The sequence below is a fragment of the Haliaeetus albicilla genome, chromosome 6, assembly GCF_947461875.1.
Source record: "Haliaeetus albicilla chromosome 6, bHalAlb1.1, whole genome shotgun sequence".
NCBI classification, from domain to species: Eukaryota; Metazoa; Chordata; class Aves; order Accipitriformes; family Accipitridae; genus Haliaeetus; species Haliaeetus albicilla.
Window position 1 is genome coordinate 43,092,880 of NC_091488.1, and position 15,290 is coordinate 43,108,169.

The following is a 15,290-nucleotide window of genomic DNA, read 5'->3' on the forward strand; positions in this document are numbered from 1 at the left end:
TTCTGCAAGCTAAATAATGTGCCTAGCTATCCAGATGCAACCCTTAAGCCCCAGATCAGACCCCATAAGAAATTTGCCATCACCATGGAGGGGGGAGGATCAAAGATCCTCTATTTGGAGTACCCTCGACAGAAGGAGCAAACCAGACAGGAACAAACTGCATTTCACAGTGCCCTCACTCAGGAGGGCAGAACAGCCTTTGATCAAGACACATGCATTACAACTCATTCACCTTTTTCTTCCCCTCACAGAAATGTACCGGTTCAGAATTTTTTTAGCCTCAAGTTGGAATAGGTACCGTAGAGGACAACTAAATCAAATGACACATCTTTAACCTCCTAGAGAGAAACAGTGTAAATCCAGCCTGAAGCCTCTGCTCCCTGAAATTGCATTAGGGACTCCACATCGGGTCTACCTAAAACAGACAAATAGCCCTTACCGCTTTTTTTTTTTTTAATTCCTTGTTTTTCCACACAAAAACCTCCCCAAAAGCAAAAAAAACATCAAGAGGTATTAGGCAACCTTCTACCCCACAACAACAAATAAGGCCACAGACCAGAATGTTAACTCCAAAGCAGAATTCATGGTTTCTAACAAACATTAGGTCATACCTTCTTGGTATGACCCTGGTGCAGGAGGTAGACATCATAAAAGCTGTTGGGCTGCTCTGCTTTGCTACAAGCACAGCTTTGGGCCCCTGTTTTGGTCATAAAGCTGCAGCAGCAGGAAACAAGCTAGGATATTTGGTTGAAGTTTAATGCAGGGGGATGAAAGAAAAGACCCATGCCTACCCCTTCCTTGCAGCTCCAGTGAGTCAACATCAGGAGCAAAAAGGAATTTGCCACGCTGACTGGAGGCTGCAGGGCAGACACCGCACTGCACCTTGTACAAATGCAACAGAGCTGCCGGCCTCCAAATCTGCCAAGGGCAATACACAGGGATTTGGAGCTCTCTGTTTTACAGCCACAGCACCATCCCCACTATTGCCTGCTGAAATACCTGCAAGGACCGTGTCCTGCTGCTGCCACCTCTGCTCACAGAGCCAACAAGCACTTCCCAGCCATCCACTGCGACAAGTGGGGGCTTTCCCACAGCCTGCCCTTCAGCACAGCAAGGCAAAGCACAGAGACACGGAACTCATGTGCCTTTGGCAGCATGAGCTTTTTTTCTCCCTGTGTCTGTGTGACAGGTGCAGACCTTTTTGCTCACCTCTTTATCTAGCAATTAATGCAAGCCCCACACTGAATGCTGGAAGTCACAAAGCTCTAACTCTGATGTGTATGGTCACTAAAAATTGACTTGGAGGGCAAAAGATGAGATCTTTCCAAAGCAGATCAGATCCCAGGGATACCCAGATTCCAGATACTGCTTTATTTTGGAGCAGAAATATAGACCTGGATGTCTTATACTGCACTGGCTTGGAATCAGTCTCCACTTCTTTCAGAAAGGCCATTCTAGCCATGAGAAATCCTTCCTTGTACCAGTTTTAACTAAACATCCACATTTTCCCAAGAAGTTTCTGGTTTAGTGTATTTGCATGATCATTTTTACAGCACTAACTCAGACTACTAACAAAAGTAGTTACTGAATAGTGTCAATCCACTTTTGTCATTTTGTTCAAACATGTGAATAAAAGTAAACCAAAAATAATTTAAATTCTTGTTTGAGAAGAGCCTCCCTTCCTATGAAGATTGGTACTAAATAGCGCTGCTGTTAGATATCTAGATCAGCAATTTTAGAGAATGGATCCCTAGGTTATTTTAGATTTTGGCTTTGAAATGCTTAGATTTTTCTTCAAAAATTCAGCACATAGCAATGCAACCACAAGTTTGCCACCATCCGCCCTCTTCCTCATAGGATTCTGGGTCTCTCTTTTCCTTTCAGAGTTATAGTTCACGCAACCCACAGAGCAACCCCACAGCTCCATCCTGTACAACCAGTTGCAGGAATCTCTTTCAAGGCTTCCTGCTGCTATGTCTTTGCACCAATATCTAAAGGAGGCGGCAGCATCGTGCTCTGACTCAACAGCTGGGTGCAAAGCAACAAATGTTCTGCCGGGGTTAGAATGAGATTAGCAAAATCCCACGGAACAATGATTAAAAGGTGCTGTAACGAATCCATTTGCTGCATGCAACAAACACAATTACTAGACAAATTATCTCTCTCTCGCCCCACTCCTCTCTGCAGTGAGCCAGGACTGAGAACCCTCATCCTTCAGGCTCCAGACACATAGTCCAGCTTTTTAAGCGATACTGCCTTTGATTTATGGTCACAGCAGTAGCTTTCTATCTCCCTCCATGAGTTATGCCACTAGAGGGCACACAGATTGCCTAAATAATACTTAGAAAACAGTAGGTCCACTGGTCTTTGGGCCTGTATTTCAAGTTCTCCATGAGCATGTATCCTACAATCCAACAGCAACTCATCTCTGCCAGTACAGATTCTCACCTTTGGAGTCTCCAATCTTCTCCCTTTCTTCATCCTTTACTGAATTTCTCACATCTCCCGGTTTCCCCATTCTGGCACAAATGCAGCCAACTAACTCTACCTAAAGCAAAAGGGGGATTTTGTATTCTTTCCAGGACTTGCATATTTCCTGAAGAGTAGATTATAACATGAAAAATCAGGAAGTTCAGTGCAGACAACTCGAGCCTCCAATGTTCCGTGTCTCTGGTTCAGAGCCAGAGCCAACTGTACTCCCATTGCACCAAATCTGAGCTAACAAGCTCTCCCACTCTGCTAGGGAGCTTGAAGTAAAGGTGTCATTACCAACAGCCACCTTGCACATACCAAGGCTAGTCATAAGTCCGAGCTAAGAAGCACCAGTTTTCAACCGGAGTCAGTTGTCTCTACACCTTGTTCCCTGGCACTGCTGGGCTGGGCGGCTCAGACTCAAACTGGCCCTGCATAGACTGGGAAAGATCCAGCAACACTTACCAGTCTGGATTGTATGCAATGCAAAGTAATACTGCTTGCTTGCTGCCCAGGAAACAGATTGCAATTTGCATAGTCCTATACCTGAGCTAATAAACTATGATGAACTCTCTCTGGGTCTGCATCCACAGCACAAATAATATTCAGTCTGGATAATCCCCATTATGTATCCTGGCTCTTTCGCTCAAGCCGCAACACCTTTTACCTCTGGAAGTCCATGGTGCCAGCCAGCACAGCAACCACCACAAAACTTGCTGTCAATTCAGTCTGTTCTCTTCCCAAAACAGTGTTAAAGCAAGCAGCCAACACCACACATTAAGCTTTCAGTATTCAGCTCCTCTTGGAAGAGAGATAAGAACAAATCAGCTGGTTGACTCCCACCTGCCACTGATCAACTTGGTCATCTCCTACCATCTTGTTCTACCTCTGCCTTGCTCATAGGCCCACCTCCCTCCAGTTTGCAGATGGCCCTGGGAGGGCTCAGCTCTTGCGACATGCCAGGAATACTACAAGCTCAACCACATCAGCTTCTGAGCCCGAAGGGCCTAGTCCACTCTTCGGTTACCATTTTGAAAATGTGCAAGATAAAGAGCAGAGGAAATATAGGTATCATATGTATCATACTTGGCAATGGGAAGCCTAGCACAGCTTATAGGACAAAGTTACAGATATTGGGATTTTGTCTTATTGGGTGTCCAGCAGGCTGCCTTTGCCCACCTATCAGACAAATCTGAATGAACACTGCACTAAAGGAAAGAAGAAAAAAAGTCTTTGAGTTAAGTAGTTGATAACCAGGATTTAATTTGTTAATATAGCAGAAGACTTCCTCGTGAGTCTGTCTTGCACCAGTATCTGCATCACAGCAGAAATAATACAAGGCAAGAAAGAAAAATGCTTTAAAGAATATGGTTCTTTGTCAGACTGGAAGTATTAGCTGTGATTCAGAAATTAATGACAGCATAAAAATCTATTAAGGCATCTAGACTGTCTCTCAAGGGACCTTTTCAAGCTTGTAGTGCATGGATTATTCTCCAGGGCTCTGCCCAGCCAAACTTCAGATATCCCAAATGACAGCAATTCCGCCACAATTCTTAACAAAGCTATTTCACCACCTAATCTCTTTCTTCCATTAAGTATTTTTCTCTCCTGCCAATTTTTTTCTCTTCCCTCCTCCAAATTTTCTACCATGAAAGACACTTCTAGTTCTCAGTCCACACTAGGCAATTCTTCACGCCTTCCCAGTATGCCTAGATCATTAGCATAGCTCCTCTTTAGTCATTTAGCCAAAACAGCTATATATTTAGCTCTCACAAGCATTCCTCATAAGTCAGTCCCTCCAGCCCCTTAATCATTCTCCTTGCAATCCTATGAATTCCCTCTAATTTTGTTTACATCTTTCTGGAATTGAAGTGCCCGGAACCAAGCGCTGTAAACAACAACAGCTCGTTATCTGGCTAGACTGTAATTCCGGTGATCACAGCACAGGCCCCGCACATGCCATGCACACACAAACACATGCACATGCTTATCCTCTGGTTCAGACACGGCATCACTATGGGATACGAGTCCCACACGATGGACATTCCCTCCTCCCCAGTGACATCAGCTGGACCTCTTTCAAGGAAATCTGGTTCCAAACAAAAGCAGATCTTCTGCAGAGCCTTTACAACTCTTGTTTAAATGAGTCTTCTTGTGAATTTGCCCCACTGTTTTCTCCACTTCTACAATTCCCAGTCTGTCCAGGAATGGTCACAAGCCAAACTGAACAAACATTCCCATTATCCAACAAATGCAATCCACAACAAAACCTAAAACAGTTCCACATGATGCACACTCCTCAGGTTCTAGTCCCATCAAGCAGTGGCAGATCCCACCAAAAAAAGGCTGCTCTTACTTTTGAGCCTCTGAGGCAAAAGCATGGCAACGGTGGTTTCCCTGAGCATTTTCCCTCAGGGAAACTGCATCTAACCCTTGGTTGAGAGGGCCAGCGCTTTGCTGGCTGTATTGAAAACCCTTTCCCAAAGAGGCATTAGCAGGAGAAGGTCAGATCTAACACCTCAGGGAATTAAATGGGATGATATATCCCTGAGGATGCTCTTTCAGCTGTCTGCAAACTCAAGACAGACACCAGCTACTAGCAGCACTCAGGTTATATTTTAAAGTTTTTCATCGCACCTATAAAGGCCACAATTTTCAGAACTTTTTTGTTTTAGATGATAGTTGAGACTTTGATGTAATCTTATGACAGAAGATAACACATCACAGAAAAGCCTTTAAGCACTTGTGCCTTAATCTGTTCTTGAAACGCCCGTTGGAATTTTTCCAAAAAACCACCTTTTTTTTCTTATTAGAAAAATTCAGTGAGGCAGAAACATTCTGCAAAACTTTTTGGTTTGCTTTAACAAACTTCTGGTGAACTTCAGGCAGGGTTCAGTAAGAAACCCATGAAGGTTTCTGCCAGCTCCCAGGACATCTGTGGGATAGCCAAGGCACCAAGGAAAGGTGGCAGCTCCACAAGAAATGTTATTCTAGATCAAGGTCCTCCTAAGCCTCCCGGTGTAATAATTTCCAAGCCTCTTCTCACATAGCATCCCCAGGTCTGCATGAACCTCAAAGCTGGCACTGTAAGGATCCCTGCTATGTGGCAAAGAAAGCAGGGGCTTGAAGTGTCCTGTCACCCCTGGACCTTTCACACCGCCATTCCTCCTGCACAGCAGCTCAAGCAATGCTTCAGCATCAAGGACAGCCTGGGATGCCTGGCTTTGCTTTTTATGGTTGGTTGGGGAAGCAGGATGAGGGAGAGAAAGAGACCAGAAACTCTTCAGGTTGACCAAGGGATGAGCAAAGCCTACAAGCAGGGGTCTTGTGAGGTCCCTTGAAGCCTGAAGAAAAGCCTGATGCTACAAAGCTTTACATCAGGACAGACAGAGCAAGGCCAGCCAGAATGGCCTTTTCTCCCATTCTTCTCTGCACACAGCAGACCAGAAGAGAAGGAAGACTCTGTACTGCTGACCTTAGCTCTAGGTCCCTCTGGGGCAATGCCACAGCTCATTTACCTCATGCTGCAGCCTGACTTTTTTTTTTATTAGCAGCCCAATCTGTTGCAGCTCTGTGGCTGCTGGGTAACACACAAACCAGTCGCCAGTAGGCACCAAGGATGCATGGAAATGGAGGAGAGGTTCTGTACCCTCACTTTAGCTCTCACCATTTCCTACCTTCCCTCTCTTAGCAGGCCTAGACTACAGGCAGTTCTTCCACCACTTTAGCTAGTACGATTATCATTTTTTTCTTTGAATCACTGAGAAATTACTGTCAGTAAAAGCCCTAACTCTGATACAGCACAAAGACCCTTCCAGACAAATAGTTTCCTTCCCTCGACAGAAGATCTAGAAGTGCAGAACATCTCACAGGGGCATGCCTGCAGTCAGGTCTATCCTGCTTTTACTCAGCTACCTAAACCCAAGACTTGACAAGACACAGCTATGCTGGAAAGAATCTGTGCTGTTGAGGTAGTTAAACCAGCAAGGCTGTGTCAGTGCAGGTACAGCCAAAGCGCAGACTTGTGGGTTTAGCGGTTCAAGTTGCATCCAGTCCAGAAATCCTTTGCTCATACAGTACACAATAGCATAGCTATGCAAGAAAGGTTGGCTCAGTTGGGTTGTACTATTTTTGAATACGTTGGTCTAATTAAAACAGTGCCGCTTGTGCATGTAAGCAAGCTTCCTTTTATCCTTCTTCTATTCCCAGAAACTCTCCCATGAAAGCAAAGGAGTCAAACATGTCCTTTCCACTCTCTACACTGTATTTCATGCCCAGGTGACTGAAGCGTGACTAAGTTGCCACCTTACACTGAGGCTATCACAGAAATATGAGGAGGGGTAGTCAAGCCACAGTAACAATTCTGTTTCACTGCAACAATCGCTTGCCATGTCAAGATAGGATGCAAATCTGCTATGAATAATGGTCACTCCAAAAGCATACATAGCTACACAGATATTCGTATCAGTAATCATGCTGCATTCACCTACTGAACTAACACTTCATAGCATCTCCCTTGCACAAAACACAACTCTGAACCAGATTTGTTAACGTGGCACAAGCATCTTTACCACATCACTTTGGCATTTTCTGTCACATGCACATAAGTACATACATCCACCATCATCTTCTGTTTCATACGTGCATCTTCCCAAAAGCCAAAGAGATATTCAGAGACCTCTGGTCTTACCTTCATGCACAGATTATGCGTACAGGCATAAATAAAACTGGATGTTGTGAAATTAGCGATCCCATTGTACAACAATGTAGCTTTACGAGGCAAAGAGTAGATACTCATACAAGCAGAGGGACCCACAATGACAAGTCTAAACGAATTTACACATCAAAAACCCCACAGATGCCCCTTGAAATAACCCCTCCTTCTTGCAGGCAAACCCTCACTTGGAAATCCCTCCTCTGTCAGACACTCAAGTGTATACCCACACGGTGAGCTTCACTGACACCCACGTAAGTGGAAGCGAGGTAACACAGTGCACTGGCTGCAAGGCTCACAGTCAGAAAGACCCTTGCTCTCATTCTTGATATAGCTTTGGGTCAACTCCTGAGGGCCAAGCCCAGCCAGACTCCATGCAGGTGCAGCAGCCAGAGGGCATGCAGAAGAATATTAATAGTTATTGTCCTAGCAGGTTGTAAGGATTAATTGGTTCCAGCCTGCAACTCACCATCAATGTAAGTGCTAAGGGGCAGAGGGGAGGGAGATGTGATTATACACTTACATTGCATACTCATATCCCAGTGGCTGCGTGCTGATATGCTATTGATTTCCTGGTTGGAAAGCTCCACAGCCTCCCATTTGTCTCCTTGCTCCCTCCCTCATCCCGCTGCTCATGACCTGCCTGCCACGTGTTACCCCTCCCAATACCAAGAACACATCACCAGAAAAAGGAGAGGGCCACCCTCTTTGTGGGAGAGCTCTGCCAAACCTGAAAGAAATGAAGAAACTTGCATCCATGAGGTCGCACAGAGGCAGACCCTAGGGAAGGGAGCAGGTTTCAAGAACAAGCCATCTTCAGAGGAATTTCCTTCGGATGCTTTATATAACATAGGAACCACAAAAGCCCAGACTGTGATCCCGCAGGTCTGATTATAGTCACTTTTGCTTTAAGCCAAAACCCTTCCTCTGAAACCTACCTACAGATGCTACCTTTTTTTAAAAAGCAAACAAACCAACCCACCCCTCAGAAAAACACAACACACCAGCCTGCCTTAATTCAATATGTATATCCTTGCATTGCATCCAAAACCATCTCCTCCCAGAGACGCCATTCAACAAAGTCCAGTACCTCTATAGCTGATAGCCATAGCAAAATCCTATTCTATGCTTGTGGGCGACCAATAAAGAGGTCTAGTGTAAAGGGCCCTTTTCTCTCTCAGCGTGTAGTCATGCAGAATTTTTTCCATGAACTTTAAGACAGAAGACATGGCCAGGAAGACACCTCCCTGTGAGGCCCCGCAAGCCTTCGCCACAGAGAATACTCCTTTGGCTCAGAGAAATTAGAGCAGCAGCCCCTGCAGTGCTATTCCCTCTCCTTCCACGCCGGTGAGCGGGGCAATACTGTCCCACTGGCAGGCAACCTGGTGGAGGGAGCTCACAGGGAAATGCCTCAGCTTCCATGATATCCAGCATCAGCCAAAGCACCACAGTGCAATGGCATCACACGAAGTCAAGCCTGGATTTCTGGTTTTTTCCTGCCCATTTCTGCAAGAATCACAAATTCTGAACATTTCTTCTTGCTTTCCATGCTGCCTGCAGGGATCTCTGCCCTTCCCTCACACCAGGAGAGGGCTGTGTCTCACATGCTCACCCACACATGCCCTTACCTACTGCTTCTCAGAGTGGGACAAGATGGTCTGTGCTTGATATTTTTGATTTTACCCCGGATGAAATGACAGCAGGATGAGCACATCAGCTGTCAAAGCCATTGCTCACTGAGTCTGAACAGCACGTAAAACTATGTCACACACTTCTTTAAGGAAAAGGGGACACTGAAGAGGCAAAGATTCATGCTTCCTATAGGGACTGCGGACAGCAAAACTCTGCATCCTCCCAGCACCACCCTGCACGTAAAGGAGAAAATCTTTGGCAAAGCACACGCCCACATATTCAAAGGCACACATGGAAGATTTTCCCCAGACTCTTCCAGGATGCCTTTGTCTGGTATCACTATGAATTTCACTCAGATTATTCTGTCCTTTAACAACCTGTGTCAGCCAACAACCTCAGCTGATCCTCTTCCACCCATCAGGTGAGAACCCATGAGGTATTCAGATCTGCCCAGAAAAGGCAGCTTCCCTTACATTCACTCTCAATCACCTTTTGCCACCTGTTTTCACTTTACAGCATACAGGTCAGTAAGCAGTGCTACAGCTCCTGGTCGCCAGCACTGCCTCACCAGGTAACTGCACAGAACACCCAGCTGCTACATCACATTTGGACCCACGAATTAACATCCCTGCATTCCTAAGCAAATCACTCTTGCACAGGGTAAATCTGTTGAGGGAAGGGGACAGACCCCACCAGCAAGGCGAGGGCCTTGGCATACCCAAAAGTTTAGAGGAGGCACAGCCAGCACACAGTAAGGATATGAACTTCTAAAGCATTGGCTCTGCCATCAGCCTAGGTTGACAACAGCCATATTCCTCACTCTGATGGAAGGAGCTCTATTGCTTGCAGGGGAAAAAGGAGGTGGAAAGAGTAACTCTTAAAGAACTCGTCTCTTCCTCAGAACCACTAGTGTACACATGGGTGCTCACAGCCTGAAAAGGAGCACCCACAAACATAGGGACTAGGGTATTGGTTACAAGACCAGTAAAAATCTTCTGTGAGAGATCTCTGAGACTAAAAGATGAAGCAAATTTCTACTTACCATAATAAAGCCCTCTGAGTAGGTAGCTTAGTGCTGAGATTTATAGCAGCTAGGGGAAATGGGTTCTTACTGGTGTGGTAATTATTGACTCAAATGGTCTGCAATCACTGGGATAGGACTAGAAGAAACACTTGGGATATTTTTTTAATGCTCCCTATTTGCAGATAAAAAGCCTTCTCTGCCTCTTCCCTGTCTTAAGCCTACAAGAGAAGTGTTTTGTTTTAGGTATTGAACCTCTTCATCATTTAAGGGAATGCAAGGCAGCTGAGTGAGTTGTTACCTCATCAATACAGTCCAACCTGTGAGAGCTTCCCCTGCCTTATTTGACAGAGAGTTGAAAACAGATAGGAAGAAAAGTATATTCAGGAGAGCAGGAAGTCTTTTTTTCTCCAGTCAGCAATATCTAAATGTTATCCAACTGCATCACAATCACCCCACGCTGTTACCCATACACCACCACAATGTCACCACTCGCACACACATACAATCCTGTTCCTCCCTCTGTTCTCCCCATCCATTACACATTATCAGCACAGAAACACTTGGGTACACGCTTCCATCCATATAGATTGCACAAGCCTCGCGCATTAACAAACACATCATTTTTCACACCCGCATTGCCCAGTAATGTTATAAAACACGAGACTTTACAGATAACATTTGTACTGCCTACCAACCTAAAGCATTCTGCTCCACTTACCCAAATGATTCTGTGATTTCTTTCATGAGACTCATTCCCCATTTATGAACATCCTTGAGCAGCTCAAAAAATACATCATAAATAAATGCTGCCAGTACTACGCAGACCAGTTCTGCATGTTCTTTCCTAAAACATCTAGTTCACTGAATTGGCTCTGGAGGTATCTTAATTTATTTTTTTTTTAAAGCACAAAAACTCCTGCAATTAACCAATGAGGTGGGGTTGTAGGGGGGGTTCGTTAAAACAAGCTGTGATTTTTTAGCAAATTGCTGATTTGAAACACCTGTTATTTTTCAAAGGAAAGTTTGTTTAGAAGAATTTTCAATGTAAAGCAATGCTGAAGAAAATGTTGTATAATTTGTCAAGGTATTCATTTTTTAAATAAAATGCTTGGGGGGAAATCAAAATTACTCTTCATATTGACAGCTAAGTTAGAGTAACAGTAAGTAAAAGTGAAAACATCAACACAAAATTCTTCTAAATGATCAAAATGCAATTTTTGATAGACCCAAATCATTTGCTTCTCCTCCTGATCCCCATGCACCTTGGTTTTTGACTTGGGGGGAAAAAAAAGGAAAAGAAAAATTCAGCTTTTGAGTCCAATTCAAGAATCTGGTCTTTATCGGAAGCTATGAGGCACGCCATGCTAAGAGATGAATCCATTCGAGGGAAAAGCTGCAGCATGCCACTAGAAAATCCCACCCACCAGCGGCGCTGGGGTGTGTAGGTACTTTTATTCCTCCAACCCCCCCAGGGCAGAAAGGCCAGTGCACCATGCAGAGGAACAGCCAGCCTGCCTCCGAGCCACCCGCCTCCGAACGAGGACTGGAAGCGCAGCAGCAGGGAAATGCAAGAATCCTGAAGCACGGAATTAAGGAAATCTAGTGATTAGAAAAAGAAATAAAATAAAATAAAATCCTCTGTGCAGGACTCAGAGCCTCTAACCTAGGGGAGAAGGAGCAAAGCCTGTCTCTGTGCCAAAGCCCAGGCAGGCGGGGGACAGGCAACCCATTGCATATCCCCTGGCAGAGGCACTGGAGGAGGCAGCCTGTGTTGGCCACTTGGCACAGTGGAACCCGTAGGTCTCCTGCCAGCTTCAGCTGCGCTTCCTCCCCTGCACCCCCATCGCCTGCTATTCAGCCTCAGTTCGGCCGTGCCCAGCGCTGCCGGCATCGCTCCCCTTCACCACAACCTTTGGTGGCTTTGGGAGAACAGAAAAAGATGAGGAGCTGCTTTTGCATTCGCCGGTACACCCCCAAGCGGGCAGCGAGAAAAAGGGGGAGAGAAGGCACGGACAAGTTTTGGATAGCTCGCAGAGGTGCAGGCTCGGCTGGCTGGCTCTGGAGGGATGCGCTCAGAAGCAGTCCGGCGGGGGTCACTGCCTCTCAGAGCCACGACTGCAGTTTCCTAGAGTAAGAGCTCCCCAGAGTTGTGCTCAGCAGGGTTACAGAAGTGTTCAAGGCTTGTTACCACAGCTTTCAGTAAATAACAATTAATGTTAAATAAGTGTTTTGGTTTGGGGTTTGGTTTGTGTTTTTTTTTAAGGGCACAGTACTTTCCCACCCCCTTTTAACTCCTTCAGATATCTTTGGGCTTGCTTGTGAGGTGCCTTTCTCCTTCCGTGCAGTCCCAATATTCCTGCTTCCCCATCCTCGCACCCTCCAGATCAGAGAAAGGAAATTACTGCTGGCTATAAAACTAGATCCAGCAGTGGTCTGGGTCTGGTTTATATCATGTCTGAAGTTTGGGAGCAGTAGAAAAGGCAGCTCCAGTTTTGCAAACCACCCCCATCCCATCCCATCCCATCCCAAAACCCAGGGAGGGCAACTGTGTTGCCTCTGCCTTCTCAGAGGGTACCCATTAAGACAGCCCTCAAAGGACCTTCCCTGATGCCTTCAAAATCAGAATAGACGTGGCTGATACAACGAGCAATAGTAACTCACTAAATAGAAGGTAAAAGCCTGTAAATGCCTGTAGTCTGGCATAAGCTACAGCTATAAGAAAGGACTAAAACAGCTCCTGGTTGTGCTAGTATCGGGATGTTCTGGTCGCAACTTGGGGAAGGCTTGTGACTTAGAAACACTGCATGGAGCAAGCGCCGTCGACGACAGGCTAGGAAACATGCATCAGAGAGAAAGGCAATGTTCGGAGTCTGTGATTTGCCAGTGTCCATCTTCCTTGACAGGTCTGTGCCTACTCCTTCAGAGCAGAGGGAAGTTCACATCAAGCTATGCAACTTCATTGCTGACATTAGCTAATTATGTTACACAAATACCGGTTCTCCTCTTGCCCCCCATACATCCTATATGCTGGAAAAAATCCTCCTCCCCTGTCAGAAATAGCCACTTCACAGCGAGGAAATCAGCTGGAAGGTGCTGGTGCTGGATTCACAATCCAGAGTTCAGAGAATGCAAGTTAGAGAAAATATGTGACAGTGAAAAGCATGTGTACGCAACCCAGTAACAGAAGAAGTGAGACTGTATGAAAAGGAGCGCTCAGTAAATGTGAGAAGGTAAAAAAACTGAGGCATTTCATAGTGAGTGCTTGCAGTAGAGCCAGGCAAGTGTGAGGCTGCATCAGAGAGCATGTGTGTGTCAGGGAGCATGCCTGTATGGGAATTTGCTTAGTAGGTGCAAAATAGAAGAGGACGGTGCATGCAAGACTATGTATAAAAGTAGGAGCTAAGGGGAACTGAGGATGCTGTGACTGGGCATATCTCCATGCACGGCACTCATGCACTAGTATGCACAAGAGTGAGAGAAAAGCGCTCTGTCTATGGTGAAGACAGTCAGAGCAAGATACCCTCTAAGGGTGCAGCTCACTGCAAATGCAAGACCGTGAGGAACAGAGTAGACCAGATAGAGTACATATATGTTCTTTATTTATATATTCACCTATATGCGTGTATATGTGTGCACGCATGCAGGCTTACAAGGCTGGTGCAGCAGGATAGGCAAGGGAGTTTTATATGCAAGCAACCACGAACACTAGTGTGCAGGATGGAGAGAGAGCGCAAGAAAAGGCTTGAAGGAGGTGGGGGGAGAGTGGAAGAGAGAACATGAGCGCGAGAGAGGCAGACTGGCACTCCAGGAATTGCATGTGCTAGGGAGCTAGAACTGTATGTGCCAGAGTGAGTTTATTCATCTTCCCTGCTCTATTCATGAGTGTGTATATATGTGTGTGTGTATATGTGTGCATGTGTGAAGGACCACTGGTGTATATAAGTGAGTGTGGATCATGTACAAGCTGCGATTTGGAGGGCTATGATTATATGTACATGTGCGACATGTATTTATACATACAGCATGGGATGCATTAACCCTTAACTCCTGTTTACAGAAAGCATCTCAAAACCAGCTAGCATGCCTGTCATCACTTCAAACTAAATTCCATACTCACACTTGGCTCTTAAAGCAAGAAACCCAGCTGGCAATTCTCCACTGAACAAAATCCCATACCCAACAAATTTTCTTCTCCTGTCTTTCCTCCATCACTCCCTCTTTTTTTTTTCCCTGGTGGAGGGGAAGGACATAGTGTTTTCGCAGGCAGACCAGAGGCATAGAGGTTCCTCTAACCTCCCCCTCTCTGGGCAAAACCAAAATAAAAATAAAACAGAAAAAAAAAAAAAAAAAAAAGAAACTTAACACTGATCTCCTCAGGAAGGTGAAGAATCCAGGAGCATCAGTACTTGTGATCCAAAGTGCTGAGAAACAGTGGCTGTGGATGGAGGGGATACCCACCTTCACCCACCCCTCTTTTCCTTTGCAAATCTTACTGTGCCCCCCCCCAAACTCCCCCTCTGCAAAAGCATAAATACAGCAGCAAAGTGAGTCACATGCAGTGCCCTCTAACCATAGGATTCACCAGCAGCGATCTCTCCTTGGCTTATTTCCTGAGGCGGGGGGGGAAGGTTTGGAGGGGAAGAGGGGGGGAGAGGAAGCTCCTGCTTCCAGCTCCATGTTTCAGGCCATCCTCAGTCCATCAGCCTCAATTCAAACAGAAGGGTTTGAGGAGGTTGCAAGAAAGAACTCATCACATACCTTGCAAGGAGAAGAGGGACAGGAAGAATCCCAGCACCCAGATACTGTGCAGCCAGTAGGTCCTCATGCTTCTCTCTCACTCGCTCCGCTTCCTCTGCCTTTTTCTCCGTCTCTTCGCTTCTCTCTCTCTCTCAATTTATCTTTTTTTTTTTTTCCCCCCTTCTCTCCTCTCAAAGAAAATGGGATTTGTGTCTCCCTTCAGTCCCCCTGGGCTCTGCTTTACCAGCTCTGACAATCCAGTCGCAGCAAAAGCTGACCTACGGTGGCCAGATTCCCAAATAACCTCGCACTCTCCCCTTCAAGTGCTGGAGAAAGGGGGGGCCAGGTTAGATGCTTGCCGTAGCCTGCGCTGGCTGTAAACACAGAGAATCTCTCTGTCTCTCTCCTGCAGCTCCAACTAAATGCGACTGTACTTAAACAAGCAATGCCTTATAGGACAGCGCTCAGAGCAGAAAAGATCCCACCTCTGCCACCTAGTGTTGCAAGCCAGCTCATTTATTTTATTTTTATATATATAAATATATATATGTTATGCTATAGAAATATGGTTCTCTCATTCCTCTGCAAATGTATCTCTTGGATCACAGGTCTATGAGCCACGCTGGGCCCAGGAGTCCCTAAGGCTCCAGCTCCAGCTGACATGGGGAGGTTATTCAGCGAAGGAATATTCCTCATTGCCACAACAAGAAA

The 15,290-nt window shown here is 45.7% G+C and overlaps 1 protein-coding gene across 1 annotated transcript in view; it reads right to left on the reverse strand.

The window, feature by feature from the left end:
* LSAMP (limbic system associated membrane protein) overlaps positions 1-15,016 on the reverse strand; it is a 1,014,682-nt gene extending 999,666 nt beyond the window's left edge. The window contains exon 1 of the mRNA XM_069785806.1: positions 14,601-15,016. Within this exon, the coding sequence (XP_069641907.1) occupies positions 14,601-14,667 (67 nt within the window). The 5' untranslated portion in view covers positions 14,668-15,016. The remainder of the gene's footprint in view (positions 1-14,600) is intronic.
* Between the last annotated feature and the right edge of the window lie 274 nt (positions 15,017-15,290).